This window comes from Megalopta genalis, chromosome 4 (genome assembly GCF_051020955.1).
Source record: "Megalopta genalis isolate 19385.01 chromosome 4, iyMegGena1_principal, whole genome shotgun sequence".
Taxonomy (NCBI): domain Eukaryota; kingdom Metazoa; phylum Arthropoda; class Insecta; order Hymenoptera; family Halictidae; genus Megalopta; species Megalopta genalis.
Window position 1 is genome coordinate 10,608,560 of NC_135016.1, and position 14,004 is coordinate 10,622,563.

General features: G+C 40.7%; 1 protein-coding gene across 5 annotated transcripts in view; it reads left to right on the forward strand.

The window, feature by feature from the left end:
• LOC117225099 (uncharacterized) overlaps window positions 1-14,004 on the forward strand; it is a 31,397-nt gene that overhangs the window by 13,044 nt on the left and 4,349 nt on the right. For 4 of the 5 annotated variants that reach the window (XR_013033219.1, XR_013033220.1, XR_013033221.1 and 1 more), the window contains 10 exons: window positions 3,118-3,278; window positions 3,928-4,056; window positions 4,154-4,330; window positions 4,712-4,948; window positions 5,393-5,953; window positions 7,349-7,558; window positions 8,934-9,097; window positions 9,849-9,996; window positions 10,368-10,482; window positions 11,917-13,613. Coding sequence is in view for 1 of the 5 variants with exons in the window: in XM_076521290.1 (XP_076377405.1) it covers window positions 3,118-3,278; window positions 3,928-4,056; window positions 4,154-4,330; window positions 4,712-4,948; window positions 5,393-5,953; window positions 7,349-7,558; window positions 8,934-9,097; window positions 9,849-9,996; window positions 10,368-10,482 (1,902 nt within the window). In the remaining 4 variants the exon portion in view is untranslated. The remainder of the gene's footprint in view (window positions 1-3,117; window positions 3,279-3,927; window positions 4,057-4,153; window positions 4,331-4,711; window positions 4,949-5,392; window positions 5,954-7,348; window positions 7,559-8,933; window positions 9,098-9,848; window positions 9,997-10,367; window positions 10,483-11,916; window positions 13,614-14,004) is intronic. The other variant, XM_076521290.1, reaches the window with a different exon arrangement.

Below are 14,004 nucleotides of genomic sequence, written 5' to 3' on the forward strand. Positions count from 1 at the left end.
GTTTGTTCGCATCGAAGAAGTTTCCTAATTGTTCTCGTAATTTACTTCCGATTAACTTTGGCGTGGGAACTTTAGCGGGCATAAGCAATTTTTATGCGCCTTTATATTTCTCAAAGAAAATATTCGTAGCTTCGACTCTGAATTCGTCGATGAGAAAACGCTTCTTACGTGTTCTTTCTATTTTCCTGATAAAATTTGACACAGGGTGAAAACGATATCTAATTTCCATTGTAACCATTTTTGTGCATCTTGTAATTCCCGGTGGTATTTTGTAATAGAAAAATAAGCTTTTGCTCTAAAAATAAACTTTTATTCTATAAAATTACAAAATAACAGAAAAATGATTAATTTCCACAAGCAAACCCGCGCGCTCTATAAAAATTGGTAACATTGAATTACCATGATAAACGAATCATACAAAATCATCTCTATCGTCGCGTGTACCTAATTTGACCATTGATTCAACACTTTTCATGTTTTCGTCCAAGAAAATTGAGGAAAGTTAACGGAAACGATGATTGCTTCCCGATGATCATTGCACAAACTAGCGCAGTTTGCACGGTTAGAACAGAATGCTTCAATTCTTCGAAGAAAATTGGAAAGCTCTGTCGGTCATAAACATTTTTGTTCCCTTCGATGATGCGCCGAATGCTTCCTGAATACCTGCATAGTCATAGTGATCTCCCGATTGCCATTTAAAGGCTAATGCTTTCAGTAGTTCGAAGAAAATTGTGAATAAGAGTCCCGCAAAGCTGTAGGGAAGTCTACGTTGTAAATCAATGATGATTGTGCTACGTGTCTATTGTTCATCTGCGAGAAGTTCCACAGAACATGATTATTACTTCCTGTTCCTGGAACCCATTCGTGTGATTGCATTACAATTAAGATCGTTGGTTTCACCGATCCATGCATCGATAATGCACATGATTCTGCTGTTTATTTTCTTAGAATCTGTAGTCCAATCTTAGAGCATAAGCACCTTATAGCGTATTCTGGCCAACAATTTTATATAATCTTATGTAATATTATATAATATAACTCTATATAATCTTATGGTGTATTTTAACAATTGTGGTGGACCAGTTCGAAAGTGAAAACTGTTTAATGACGACGTGTTAATTTTTCTGCCTTAACATTAAATCCAGCATGATCAAAACGACCGGTTTCTAACTTTAAAATTTGATAGGCTTGAGAAACTTTTAAAATTTAACCTTCCATCGGGAGTGCATGAATAAATTACATTATTGATCCAAGCTGTGTAATGAAAACTAGGGAAAATCTAAACGAATTCGATTTTGTTACTTTTATGAGACGATGTCATTCGCTAGATTCAGTGTTGATGATTGTATAGCTAAAGTATTTTGTATAACGATTTTGCTGTATGACAAAACACTTTATTTGCACAGAATTCAATCCTCTCACTAGATATATGAAGAAATAGTTTATAAATCCCTAAATAGAAACTGTATGGTATATATTTTGTGCAGGAAGATATGTTTTAGACTTAAACGGGTTTTCCCTATTGTTATATTTAATTTTATGCAATAAAATCGTTATTATCATCATATTTCCCTGTTATAAGATCGCTTCGTGTAACCAGTGAGCTAAAAATAGCACACCAAAGAAAGACCTTTGACAGTATGCACAGTCTAAGTCGATGTCGGCTAACGAAATGACTGGCCAACGTGATTTCTCTCTTTCTCGATGAGCTCGAGTCGTAATGACGGATAATTGGGCGAAAAGTGTGCCGTCATTGAGGCGCGCGGCCATCGAATTATTGAAAGTTGGAAGTTTCGTTAAATTGACAGACCTCGAAGTGGCATGAAATTGTCATAAGCGGCCGGCATTTTACGTGGCGCACGAAGTCGGCGTGCCTACTATAATGTGCCCCGGCATTTCCGCCTACATTGATTGATCTATTTACTAAGAAAGCACGACGACGTAAACGCCGCGCACCGGCTCGAAACGTGTCAGTGATGTGACGAGGTCCGTGCACCCGGTCTGCTTCTAAAAAATTTATTAATCCAGCGTCGATCACGCGATCCGCGACGAAATATATATTACGTTGCCGCGTATCATTCGTGCGGTATCTACATATTTCCTGCAGTAAATAATTCGTTAGCCACAACGCGATCGAAAATGTATTCCATGAAACGGATATCGCTGTGAAATCGGATCACGTCAATCTCATTTGATAAATAGTACATTAAATGGAAACGGCAACGTTCTTAAGAGCGGCCCCACAAACTTACAAGAATAGATAAACACATTTTATTCTCAGCCTGAACGAAAAAAATTGTAAGTGTTGAATTGTTTGCAAAAAAATTGTACAAACATGAAAAATTTCGATTTATTTATCAACAGAACTATAGTAGAGCGCGTGCGAATGTTCCATATTTTTAAGAACTGCAGATTAAAGTGACGAAGTTCAGGAGTTATTATCTTTTTTGAACATCGTTTTCATTTTTCTTTGTCCTCGAAAAATGCGATTTTCCAACCTGGTCGATACGTTTTCGTTCTGCCAGTTCTCGAACAGTCGAAGCATTCTGCAGAAAATCGATATTTACTGCTGGAAGGATTCCTCCGGCTATCTAAAATATTTATTGCATTGCTTTAACACGCGATGTACGGTTGCAAATCTGGTCGCTGGTAAATTCTTAACAGGACCAATCATACCGCAAGAAATGGAGGCCACATCGTTGTACGTAATTTATGAACCGGATCACGTAAACATCTGATTCGTTTAAATCATAATATGTAACGTTCTGCTCCATCCTTCTCTCCAACTTTCTCGTTTCCGTGAAACCAATACTGACGCAAGAATAAAATAATTTGCGTTGCCTGAATTTTCATACCAATGTTTCATGAACGTAAAATATTTCGATCATGTAGAAGCTCGAGGTACGTTCCGCAAGTGTAATTAAATATTATTTAGAAAATGGATGTCTTTAAGAAATTTTATTCACGTCACCTTTACTTCGCATCGTTTTCGCGTTCTGTCAACATTCCGACGACCCGTCGAAAACTTCCGAAGGAATTATCATTTTCGAGAGACGTTGACTCGTGTGAAATTACTTGAAGAAATATTAACTCAAGGGACGAATGTTTGTTTCGCAGCCCTGGACGTCAAGCCATCTAATATTAGAATATGGATCCACAATCGAGATATCGGCAAACTACAGCAGGTTTTATGGGAAGGGCACGGAAACAAATTGCGCAGGGAGACCAGCAACAACCCACGCGTGAAAAGGTTCTTGGAAGCTGTGCCATTTATCATGGTTTGTATTGTATTGTATATTTCCACCTATATATCTCTATTAACACATTAAAGGCGGGAGTCGTAGTACTACGATTTATCTCGACTTCTCATAAATATGTACTTTAAAACATTTTTTGTAATTAGTGTTTAGTTCTTTTAGTTTTAACAGTTTAAATAAACTTTTTTAAGTCTAAATTTTTTTATGATTACATAAAATATCGCCCGTTCTAGGACGAAAAACGAGGCGGGGCGGTCGCTGCGTTACCTAGCATACTTTCGTCAAGATCCCCCGCCTTTAATGTGTTAAGATTACTTCAATATTTGAGCCGTTTATTTTGAAAGTGGCATAAGTCACTTTACCGTGATGAAAAGTGGTGATTTTTTAATGTTTATACGAAATTATTTATACTGAGAAAAATATCAGTACCCTGAGATAACAAATACAAGTAAATCTTCTCGAAAGTTAGCATCCATATTTTTGAACGTGTTAAAACGCAAACCCTTAAATATATCGACTTAAAAACAAGTGACTTACGCCACTTTCAAAATAAACGGCTCATTTGTCGTAGATTAAAAATCCGTCATCCGAAAATATTCAAATCGTAGATATGCAGCACACGAACTTAAATCCTTGACAAATAAAATAATGTCTCCAACGTTCTCTATAGGGCACCGTAAAAGAGGTTCACACATCAGCAGTGCAAAACGACATAGAGGAACTTCGGAAGAAAATAGACTCCACTTCGCCCATTGTTCTTTGTAGCAAAGATTGCAATGGTTTAAACGTCCTGCATAAGGTACATGCAAAACTTACGACGTCCAATAATTCAAAGTTACGAAGATTGAAATATTGTCAAAGAAACATGAATTAATGAAATGTTGTCGATACGATAGGCCGCTGGATTGGGTCTCACAGAAATGACCCGGGAGATCCTGTCGACGTATCCTTCGGTCGTGGAAGCGCAGGACAACGACGGCAAGACGGCGTTGCATTATGCAGCTTCGGTGAAAGATGATGATTTGTACAACTTGTTAACGGAGTATGGGGCCGACGAAAGCAAATTGGACAATGTGAGTGGAACAATATCGATCGGAAAGTGATTTTACGAATATCAAAATTGGTTGGAAGGTATAGTTAAGATCAAATTCAAACAGTTAAGACAGATGAAGTCAAAATAATGCAATGTGTGTGTGATAAAAACAATACTTTTCTTGCAAGTGCCGAGAGAAATGATTCGACTGAAAGTAAAATATTGAACGCAACAATGTACGACAAATTGTCTTATATTGTTCATATAAATTGTCTTTTAAGTGATACATTCAATTTTGGGAACTGTAAATCCATTTTCTCAAATATTTTCTACTAATATTCGTAATTTTAATATTTTCATTCACGACGCCGATTTAATCGGTTACAAGGTTTTATTAATTAATATATTATTCCTCGATCAGAGATCAAAGGCTGCAGCTTTCTATAAGAACCGACCTTCGGATATAGATCAAACACTTCTAACAGTAATACCGGAAGCACCTCGTGTTTCCGGAACGTCGTATCCTAAACATTGGGACTGGAGGATCTTGGAAGCTGAGGTTCCAAGAGGGATGAAGAAGGCTGTCAGTGCGGATATTGACAGTGCATTTGGCAGTGCCGAATCTGCTTCGAAGAAATACAGTAGATCCATGGAACAGGTATCATTGAACTGCTTCGAATGCATTTCTTCTTGTAGCGGAATTAAATCTCCTCAAATATTACACCTTTCTACAAATTGGATCTCTTCGATCACGCTACATCTCTCGATAAAAACCATCATGTATTCTCAATTCGGATACTATACACTTGTTAGTAGACTGCAGATTTTATGCATTTACGATCAAAATGACTAGCTGCAACATCAACTAACGACTTATTAAAATCATCGAAATAAGAAATACATTTTTTATTTGACTTCTGTTCCTTAAAATCGATCCAACAAAATTCTAATTCACACTAAGTTCCGCAATCTACTTATTAGTTCCTGTTATTACCGAAACAACTTTACTGTGTAAAACTTTACTTAAAGCTTTTTATTGTTTTTAGTCGAACAAAGTTCGGTACATTTTCGAGCGCGAAATTAACGAGTCGTTTTGGAACAGATAAAGCGAGCAGAGGGCGATCAGAAAGAAGAGGAGTCAGAAAACGTCGAAGGGGCGGACGCCGAAGAAGGTGTTGAGCAGGCTGAGGAAGCTGCGGAGGAGGAACAGGCAGCCGAGAACGAAGAGAACGCCGAAGCTGCAGAAGATGCAGAGGCTGCGGAGGAAGCCGGCGAAGAAGCAGAGGCTGAAGAAGCAAAGGCTGAAGAGGCAAACGAAGAACAAACGGAAGAGGCAGCAGCGAATCCTGATGAAGCGGAGGAGAAGTCCTCGGACGACGATGTGGTAACAGGTGCGCCAGCGGAGGAAGCGGAAGAGGCCAAAGAGGAAGAGGAACCTGAAAATGCGGCTGCGGAAGAAGAGGCCAAAGAGGACGCGGAACAGGAGGAGGAGAACAAGGAAGAGGAGCCTGAAAATCCAGAGCCTGAGGCTGAAGAAGAAGAAACCAAAGAGGACGACGCGGACGCTAAGCCGGAGGAACAAGAGGACGAGAACAAGGAAGAGAGGAACGAGCCGAGCACCGGCGACTCCGGGGTCGATGATCCAGCGAACGACGAAGACCAGGTACGGTCGTCATAACACTTAAAACGAGTCCAGTTTCAGGGACTTGGTCGGCTGGCACGCACACTCATAATTACACAGGGATAACTAAACTGTGGAGCAAATAGGTACGTCATGTTGTCGATGTATATGTAAGTTAAGAGGGAACGCAACGACGATGGCAACCATTTTGTAGACTAATCAGGTCCAATTAAAGTATCTGCATCTTTGTCGGAATATGATTGTATATTATTTGTAAACTTGTGGAAGTAATTTATACGAAAATACCGGTTGATTTAATTGTGTTCGATTCTCTTGAGGATTTTCTTTAATTCAGACCACTAAATCGACGCGTAGAGTTTTACCTACTTCTGGATGAATTAGCACTATTATATATGGTGAAAGTCCATTAACTTTAAAATCGAAGTAAACAAGGATTTTGCAAATTAGCCGTAAAAAGAATAACAATGCTGCGAATAATAATCTTTTCACTTTAATTCTTTTCTATAATACTTTCTTTTTTTAATTTTGTTCAGTCATTCCGTGATCAATACAAGTGCTGCTATCTATTGTTTATTTGCGAATCCTCGTACAGGAAGGTTCGTGTAGACTAATTAGTTGAAACAATCGGTTGCGAACGAACAAATGAAATTCTCTGAAGCTCTCAACGTGGTGTTCCTTCTTAACGAGACTGTGAAAGTAGTAGCGAACTGAACCACCGAAACGTCGATTCGAGTCCGACGAGCGATCGACAGTGGTAACAAAAGTGTACCAGGATGGCTGTCGTTGTGAAACTACCGAATATTATGCAGTATGTTCTTTGTGACGCACAAATATATCAATAAATAAATGACTGAACGAAAGACCTCTGTTATGTGACTTTTGAACAGTCCCACGAACACGTAGGCGGCTTTTAGAACGGTTTACACTCGTTTCACTCTCTCTCTCTCTCCAACGATTTCTTTCTACACTTTCTTTCCACCGTGGCAGATTAGCTTGCCTCGACTTTTCTTTTATCAGCTGTTCGGTTACTGAACGATATACAAGCTTGCAGAAACGATATGAATACGACGCGGCAACCGTGGACGCATTCGAAACCGTTTCAACGAAACTCGCTCGACGAAAGCTTCGTCCTTTGCACGTGGTCGTGATGAACGGAAGAAGATTTTCGAATTAGATCAGCCGAATACGACGACGGATGATAGAGGCGATTAGAGAAACGCGTTAGATCCGTCACGTGACTTTGATCGATCGAAGAACGACCGAACTAGACGCGCACACACGCATCGGCACGCAATGTAGACACATAGAGAGACGAACACACCGCGGCGATCGATTTCGTAGATTGCCGCGCGCGATTAATATTTTCACTATTGATTGGCACGTGCGCATGGTTTCCCACCTGTACATGATCGGCAGGTGATCGCCGGCGAGCACGAGGAACTTCCGGACGCAGAGCTAAACGAGGCAAGCATGTCGGCGGACCCGGAGATCGAGAAGCTGATGGAGAACGGGAACATGGAGCAATTAGCGACGTTGGTCCTCAACGGCGAAGGCAGAAGACTCGTCGGCAGACACTCCAAGAATCCCGAGCTCCAGGCTTTCATCGATCGAGTTCCATCGTACATGGTATTACGTTCTATTCGTTCGCCGGACAAACCTTTTTTCATACCCGCTCACCTTTCCCTAAGCATTAGAATTCATTTTAATCAGTGCAAATCGCGACTCTGATTACAGTTCCTTTCTAACGACGCGATTATTGCTACCTGTTTATACGCAGAACTGGGCTAATTTTATTTGATATTCAATTTCAAGTAATTTATCTCAGACGATTGTTTCAACATAAAAATAATATCGACTCGTTTGAGGTGAAGCGATTCCAAAAAATAAATTAATTCGTTGTTTTTTTATTTCGTATTGGCCAAATGAATTAATGCTGAAATTAATAAGGAACAAAGATTTTATTTTATGAAATCGTTGGAACAATTTGTTCAAAGCGAAAAGGTGTAAAGCAGCCCCGTACATTAAATTTAACTTTGTAATTATTTCAAATGATTATAAAATAAAATAACATCTTATTTATTGTTTTCTTTTCTGTCACACGTTGAGAACCGCGCCGGTCATATACATATGTATGACACTAATTTTTTTGACTGTGTAGTTTTAATCATTCATTTCAAGTGAATTTTTCCGGAATATTTAGGAAGCAGAAGAGCTCAAATGCGACCCACTATGATAACATTTTAACTTTTGAAAACAGTTTAAGCTGCGATGATTAAGTGGCTTTGATATTGTGGAGATTTTTGGGGTTGACTTTCGGCGTGGTAATGATCCAGCAACGTACCTATGCGGAGAGAATTTCTTGCGCAGTTTCGAAAGTTGTTAATTAATTCAGGGACGACTGGTTGCTCGTTAGTTTTAATGTAGCATATTTGCTCTTTATCGAAGTCGCACTGTTGCGGTTTAAATTAGTTGTTGTGGACATTGTATCGTTACTTTTGAAGGATACGAGTAGGAAGTGTATACAATATGTACGTGCGTTTGTGTGTGTGTGATTCGTGCGCAGTAGCGTAAATAATTCACGTAGATTATCTCTTTCCTTTGACAATTTATATTGCAAAACTGTGTCGTTCAAAGATATTCATCTACTTCAGACAAGATTAATTGTCCCAGATCATCTCGTAAATGATGGAAATTCACTTTTACATTCGTTTTAGGTATAGTTCCTTTGGAAGGTGAAATACATCGATACGATTGCAATCGCGTTAATGCATTGCACACTTTTCTGCACTTTCTGTAACTTCGTCGTGAAACATATATGTAGAAAATCAATGTTGCGTATTATCGTTTTGCATTTCGCGTTTGTATTTCGAAGTTTGAATTACTTACGAGTTGATCTCATGTTTTTGTATTGCGTTGCATTCGTTCATTAAAGAATGAAATACGAGGTTTGATATCTGGTTACAAAATGAAGAAAGTGTTAACTATTTTTTTACACTTTCAGGGTAAAATTCACGCCGTGCACATGGCAGCAAGAGAAGGAAATCTGAGGGATCTACAAAGTGCATTGGATCGCCGCAAGTTTGCAGTTGCAAGGGACGGATCATCCCCGCGTGGATCTACGCCGCTTCACGTTGCAGTTGTATTTGGAAACACCACTATCATCAGGTACAGAGATGGAATTTGTAAGAAAATAACAAACTGTAAGAACATACTTTTTACTCTTGGAGTACTTGTCGTAATGCACAGACACATAGAACAAGAGTTGAATTTTTATGAATTATCTCAAAACAATTCTCCCGAGAAATTTAACTGATCATGACCTTCGAGATGTATTTTAATTACATTTTACAAAGTCATAGATCATAAGTAGACTACGGATTCTTATGCAAAATAAAGATTGTCTACATTTGTTGCAAAATTCAGAGGTCACTTAGAAACTTTTTGCCTTTCTTCAATAATTATAATAGGTTGAAAGCAGTGTATTGGTGATCTTTAATTCTTTTACTCTTTCTTCTTTTTAAAATTACTTAAAAATTTCTCTTTAAAATTATTAAATAAAATTAACACCAAAGTACATATTGATAGTCATCGTGCAAATGAAACTAATCTCTTATGTTCACACTCTGCTTTAACAAGTACAAATGTAGGTTTCAGTTTATTGTTTATTTAGTGAATTTATTCGTTATAGAATCGATTTATCGAGAATTCCATTCTTTAGAGTCTGAGGTTTGGACTAATATTTCCGAGCTAGATTGCACTATTGGCAAACTACGTTTTCCTTGTCCCCATTGGTTTTATAAGTTTCTTCCCTAGGAGACTAGACGAATAAAGGGGAAGGAGCCGCGTCACCGTGACAAGCTCCAATCAAGTTCCATCGATTCACGTTTATTCTATTAATGTTTCATGTTTCGTTTAGGTATCTGGCAGGCAGGTTTCCAGAAACCACAAACGCGATCGATCTAGACGGCCGAACGCCCTTGCACTATGCGGCAACACTCGCAGACAACGGCCATTACTACAACCTTCTGCTGCATTTAGGTGCCAATCCTCAGATGCAAGACAACGTGAGTAAAATACTTTTAAAAATCATTTACCAGCAACACACGAAATTATCGATCCGATGAATTTTATCATGCAAAGTGCAAAACGAAAAATTCTTATCTGAACTCCAATACATTCAGTTTCCAACGATTTATACTCTGTCTCGCTTATTTTACAAGATAATAAAATAATTATTATATTATATTTATAATAGAGTCTTCGTTTGGCCCGTCGCGGTTTGAGTATCTTAATTATTTAGTAGATTATCCTAAAAATTTGGTAAGTGAAATAAAGTTTAATATAACGTGTTAAGATGTTTAAAGAGAGAAAATGAAAAGGGGGTTGGAAGAGAAATATTGTTACGTTAGCGAATTTATTCGTTTTGGTTACGTAGTTCGGGCAAAAGGCTGACTATTACAAGCAAGATCAATCAGAATTCTCACATAAATCATTGCTCCGTGATTTCGGAGCGAACGAGAGCCTCGCCGACGAAATGTTGACTGACAAAGGTACCTCATTCAAACGTGACACCTACAAGCACCATTAACACCAGACAAAACTGTACGATGATCGTTCAGAGCACTATCAAAATGATCACTGCATATCTTTCTTTTGAAACCATGTACTCAAGTTCCAATTATATTTATAGTACGATCACGTTGCTTCTTCACTTTTTATCCCCGCGTAACATTGCCACACGGTCACGAAATATAACGATCGCATAGCAAACCTGTTCAAACGATTATTCAAACAGAATAATTATACCGATATTTTGAAACATTTCGAAGATCTTGTGCAACTTCCCTGAACCTTCCTTAATTTCCTCGAATTCTTCATGCACCGAGGCACGATTATTGGAAGTAAAAGTCGGGAGAAGTTCGGATGACTATTTGGGTCTAAAGCTGTGATACTTAAAAATAATTTAAAAGGAATTTTCTTTATTTGTACAAACAATTTTATCGCTTGCTTCAGAGCTTATGAACTACAGACGCGTTTTTATACACACGATGTATAGCTGCCACCCCCCCACTTTACTGATCCATTAAATTGTCACCTTTCTATGTCACCCTCCGTCGACTATGAACTGTCATGTGGATATGTTTAAATGTTCATAACATTTTACACCAACACCTTCACCTTCGTATCTGTGCTAAAAGTGGAAAAGTTGTCATCTTCAATGTACGATTGTACCTTAGTTACGACTAGAAAACAAGTTTTTTGTAAAGATATTTTGGAATTGAATTCACTGCTCGTCGAAGAAATAGTGAAATATTTTTCAAAGTTAGTGTCAGTTTTTTAAAATATATATATTATTCGACATTCTAAATAACGCTATTATTAAATGAAGAAACCACTGAGTAGAGAATTTTGTTGATATTTATGAAATTTAATAAATCTCAGATTTCATTCAACGTAGCAATAAAAACTATAACAGGGAACAAGAACTTTTGACTATTTTAAAACACAAAAACTTACGAAAAAGGTTCGCAGAGTTGTACAACTCGCAACAGTGTTAAATTATCAGTAAAAATAAGATTGCAGATAGCAACTGAGTATTCCTGAAAACTAGACAGCGTTTGACAATCAAACGACATCTTGACCACTTCTTGCACAGCACCTGCATATTCTATCGAAACTATTCTCACCAGCTGGAGATACCAAAAATCGTTAAAACGTAGTTCTTCCTGAAAGCCGCTGCACAAACCTCCCAGTAGCTCTCAAACAACAGTAACCCGCTAGCACCGCCAGAAAATAAGACACCGTTAGATCCAAAAATGTCACCGAGCTTCCGTCCTCTGTGATCAGTCGCAACCAACCCTGTCAGTCCCGACCCACCGCAACGCCGCCCAGAAATCTCCTGATTAACGAATCCTCGGCCTTTCACGTTTCGCTGATCGTCTACCTCCCGGACACCCGGTGTTCCGAATGCTCGAGGCGAACAGTACCCGGAGGCGACACGGTCTCAGCTCGGCGAGACATAACCGAGCCGGAGACCCTAGCTACCCTGGAGCGGTGTTTCCGGCTCCTGGCCGGCTCAAAGTACTACTACACCGGACTGAAATCAGCGGGGAACTCTGGTACACTGATCAACCGTTGCCTGAAACGGCCCGTATTCGATCGTATCAAGCACCGTGTGACACGCATGGACCACAACCTGTTTGATGTGATCTGGCCCGCTTTAAAGAAGCACGGCACCTCGAACGGCGGCAGCATGGTCAGTAGCTCCTACTCGACCGTCAGCAGCATGTCCGAAGAGAACGACACGGTGTCGGTCGTGGCGCCGGACTACGAGAGCTACACCGTCTTCATGGAGTTCTTCGACCCTTTGATCAGGGACATCCACTGCGTGACAGCCAGCGGCGACCTGCCCGATCATCCTCTGCCAAGGTTCTTCCTGCCGGAGGACGACAACAGGATAGAGACGATCGACAACATCGACGACGCCACCATAGCTTCGATCGAGACCTACGACCTCGACGTCCAAGCGAAGTACGTTCAAGCAGCGACGATAGAGTGCTGCAGGAACTTGGAGAAGTACCCTTTCCCGCTTACTCTGACCGTGAACCAACTGGAGGACGTGGAGCGTGTCATCACCACCGAGCTGCTGAGTCCGGACGTGTCGGGAATAATGGCGGAAGGTAGCAGCGAAGACGAGCCAGGGACCTATTTCACGCTGAACGAGATCCTAGATCAACCGAGTCCGATCAGAGCTCAATTGGCAGCAGCCGGATTGCTGTTGCCGATCACAGACTTCAATCTGCACGACGAGAAACGACTTCACGGCAGACATTGGCCCTACGGCAGAGGCGTCTACGTGGCTTCGGCGGGCGACGTGGCCGCCTGGGTGAACGTGCAGGATCATCTGAGGATCATTTGCAGAACCGGCGACAACAGGCCAGGTCTGATAGGCCGCGCCTACGTGAGGCTGGCGAAGATCATGGTGATACTCGACGAAGCGCTGGAGTTCAGGAGGGACACGAGATTAGGCTACCTGAGCTCGAGGCCCTGCGCCGTCGGCAACACTCTGAGGTTCAGCATGATCATACGGTTCCCAGAGCTGTCGAAGGAGTACGAACACCTGAAGCATTTGTGCGTGGTGCGGGGACTGAACATCCGCGAGACGCCGAGGCACGACACCGTCAAGGTCTGCAACCAGCAGTCCTTGAGCATCACCGAGATCCAGACGCTGCAGGACTTCGCCAGGGCGGTGTCGAACATCCTGGCGTTGGAGAAGGAAGTGGGGATCAACAATTCCATGAAAATCGCGAATCTGCTCGCGGGAATATTCCGAAAACGTAGCAGCGCGAAACGTTTTCAGAATTGACTGGATTCGAACCGATCGACGTGGGGTGGGATGAGGAGGGGAGGGGGGGAGAGGGAGCAACCATGTTTTTAATTCTACTTGTTGATTTTGTTGATATTGGTATGAATTACGCTTACACGAGGCAACCGTCTGTGATAACTATCGAGCCAATATACATATACGTTTTTACTGCCAATTCGTTTACCTAGATGATAGGAGGGGGGAGGAGCGTTGGAAAGATGTGCGTGAACGTTACTCTCTATTTCTCGTGCATCGCGACACGATCTAGTCGAACCGAATTAACGTCCGAGTGGAAAACGCTGGACTATTAATTAGGTTAGTAACAAAACCAGTTGATTCAAGTTGATCCTGCAATCGTCGGCGACGCTTCGATGTACGCCGTCGCACGGCACCATGCTTACGTGAATTGTGTGTAAGATGGATCTGTTCAAATTGATTGTTCCACCGTCGCAGTGTTTCGGGAGAGAGTTCCTTTATGATCAGAGCTTCTTTATGTGTCACGCACGAGTTCGATGTTCACAGAAACAGAGATTGCGTAGCACATGTCTTTCCAACTCAATGTTCCGAATAATGAATATTTGTATCGATTACTAACGCCGCGTGCATCCTTGCATATACGGGCTGTTCTGTAACTGATGATTAGATCGCGGATCTACGCGCGGAATGGAAATTGTCTGCGTCGATTGCAAGACGTGGGAGCCGATCG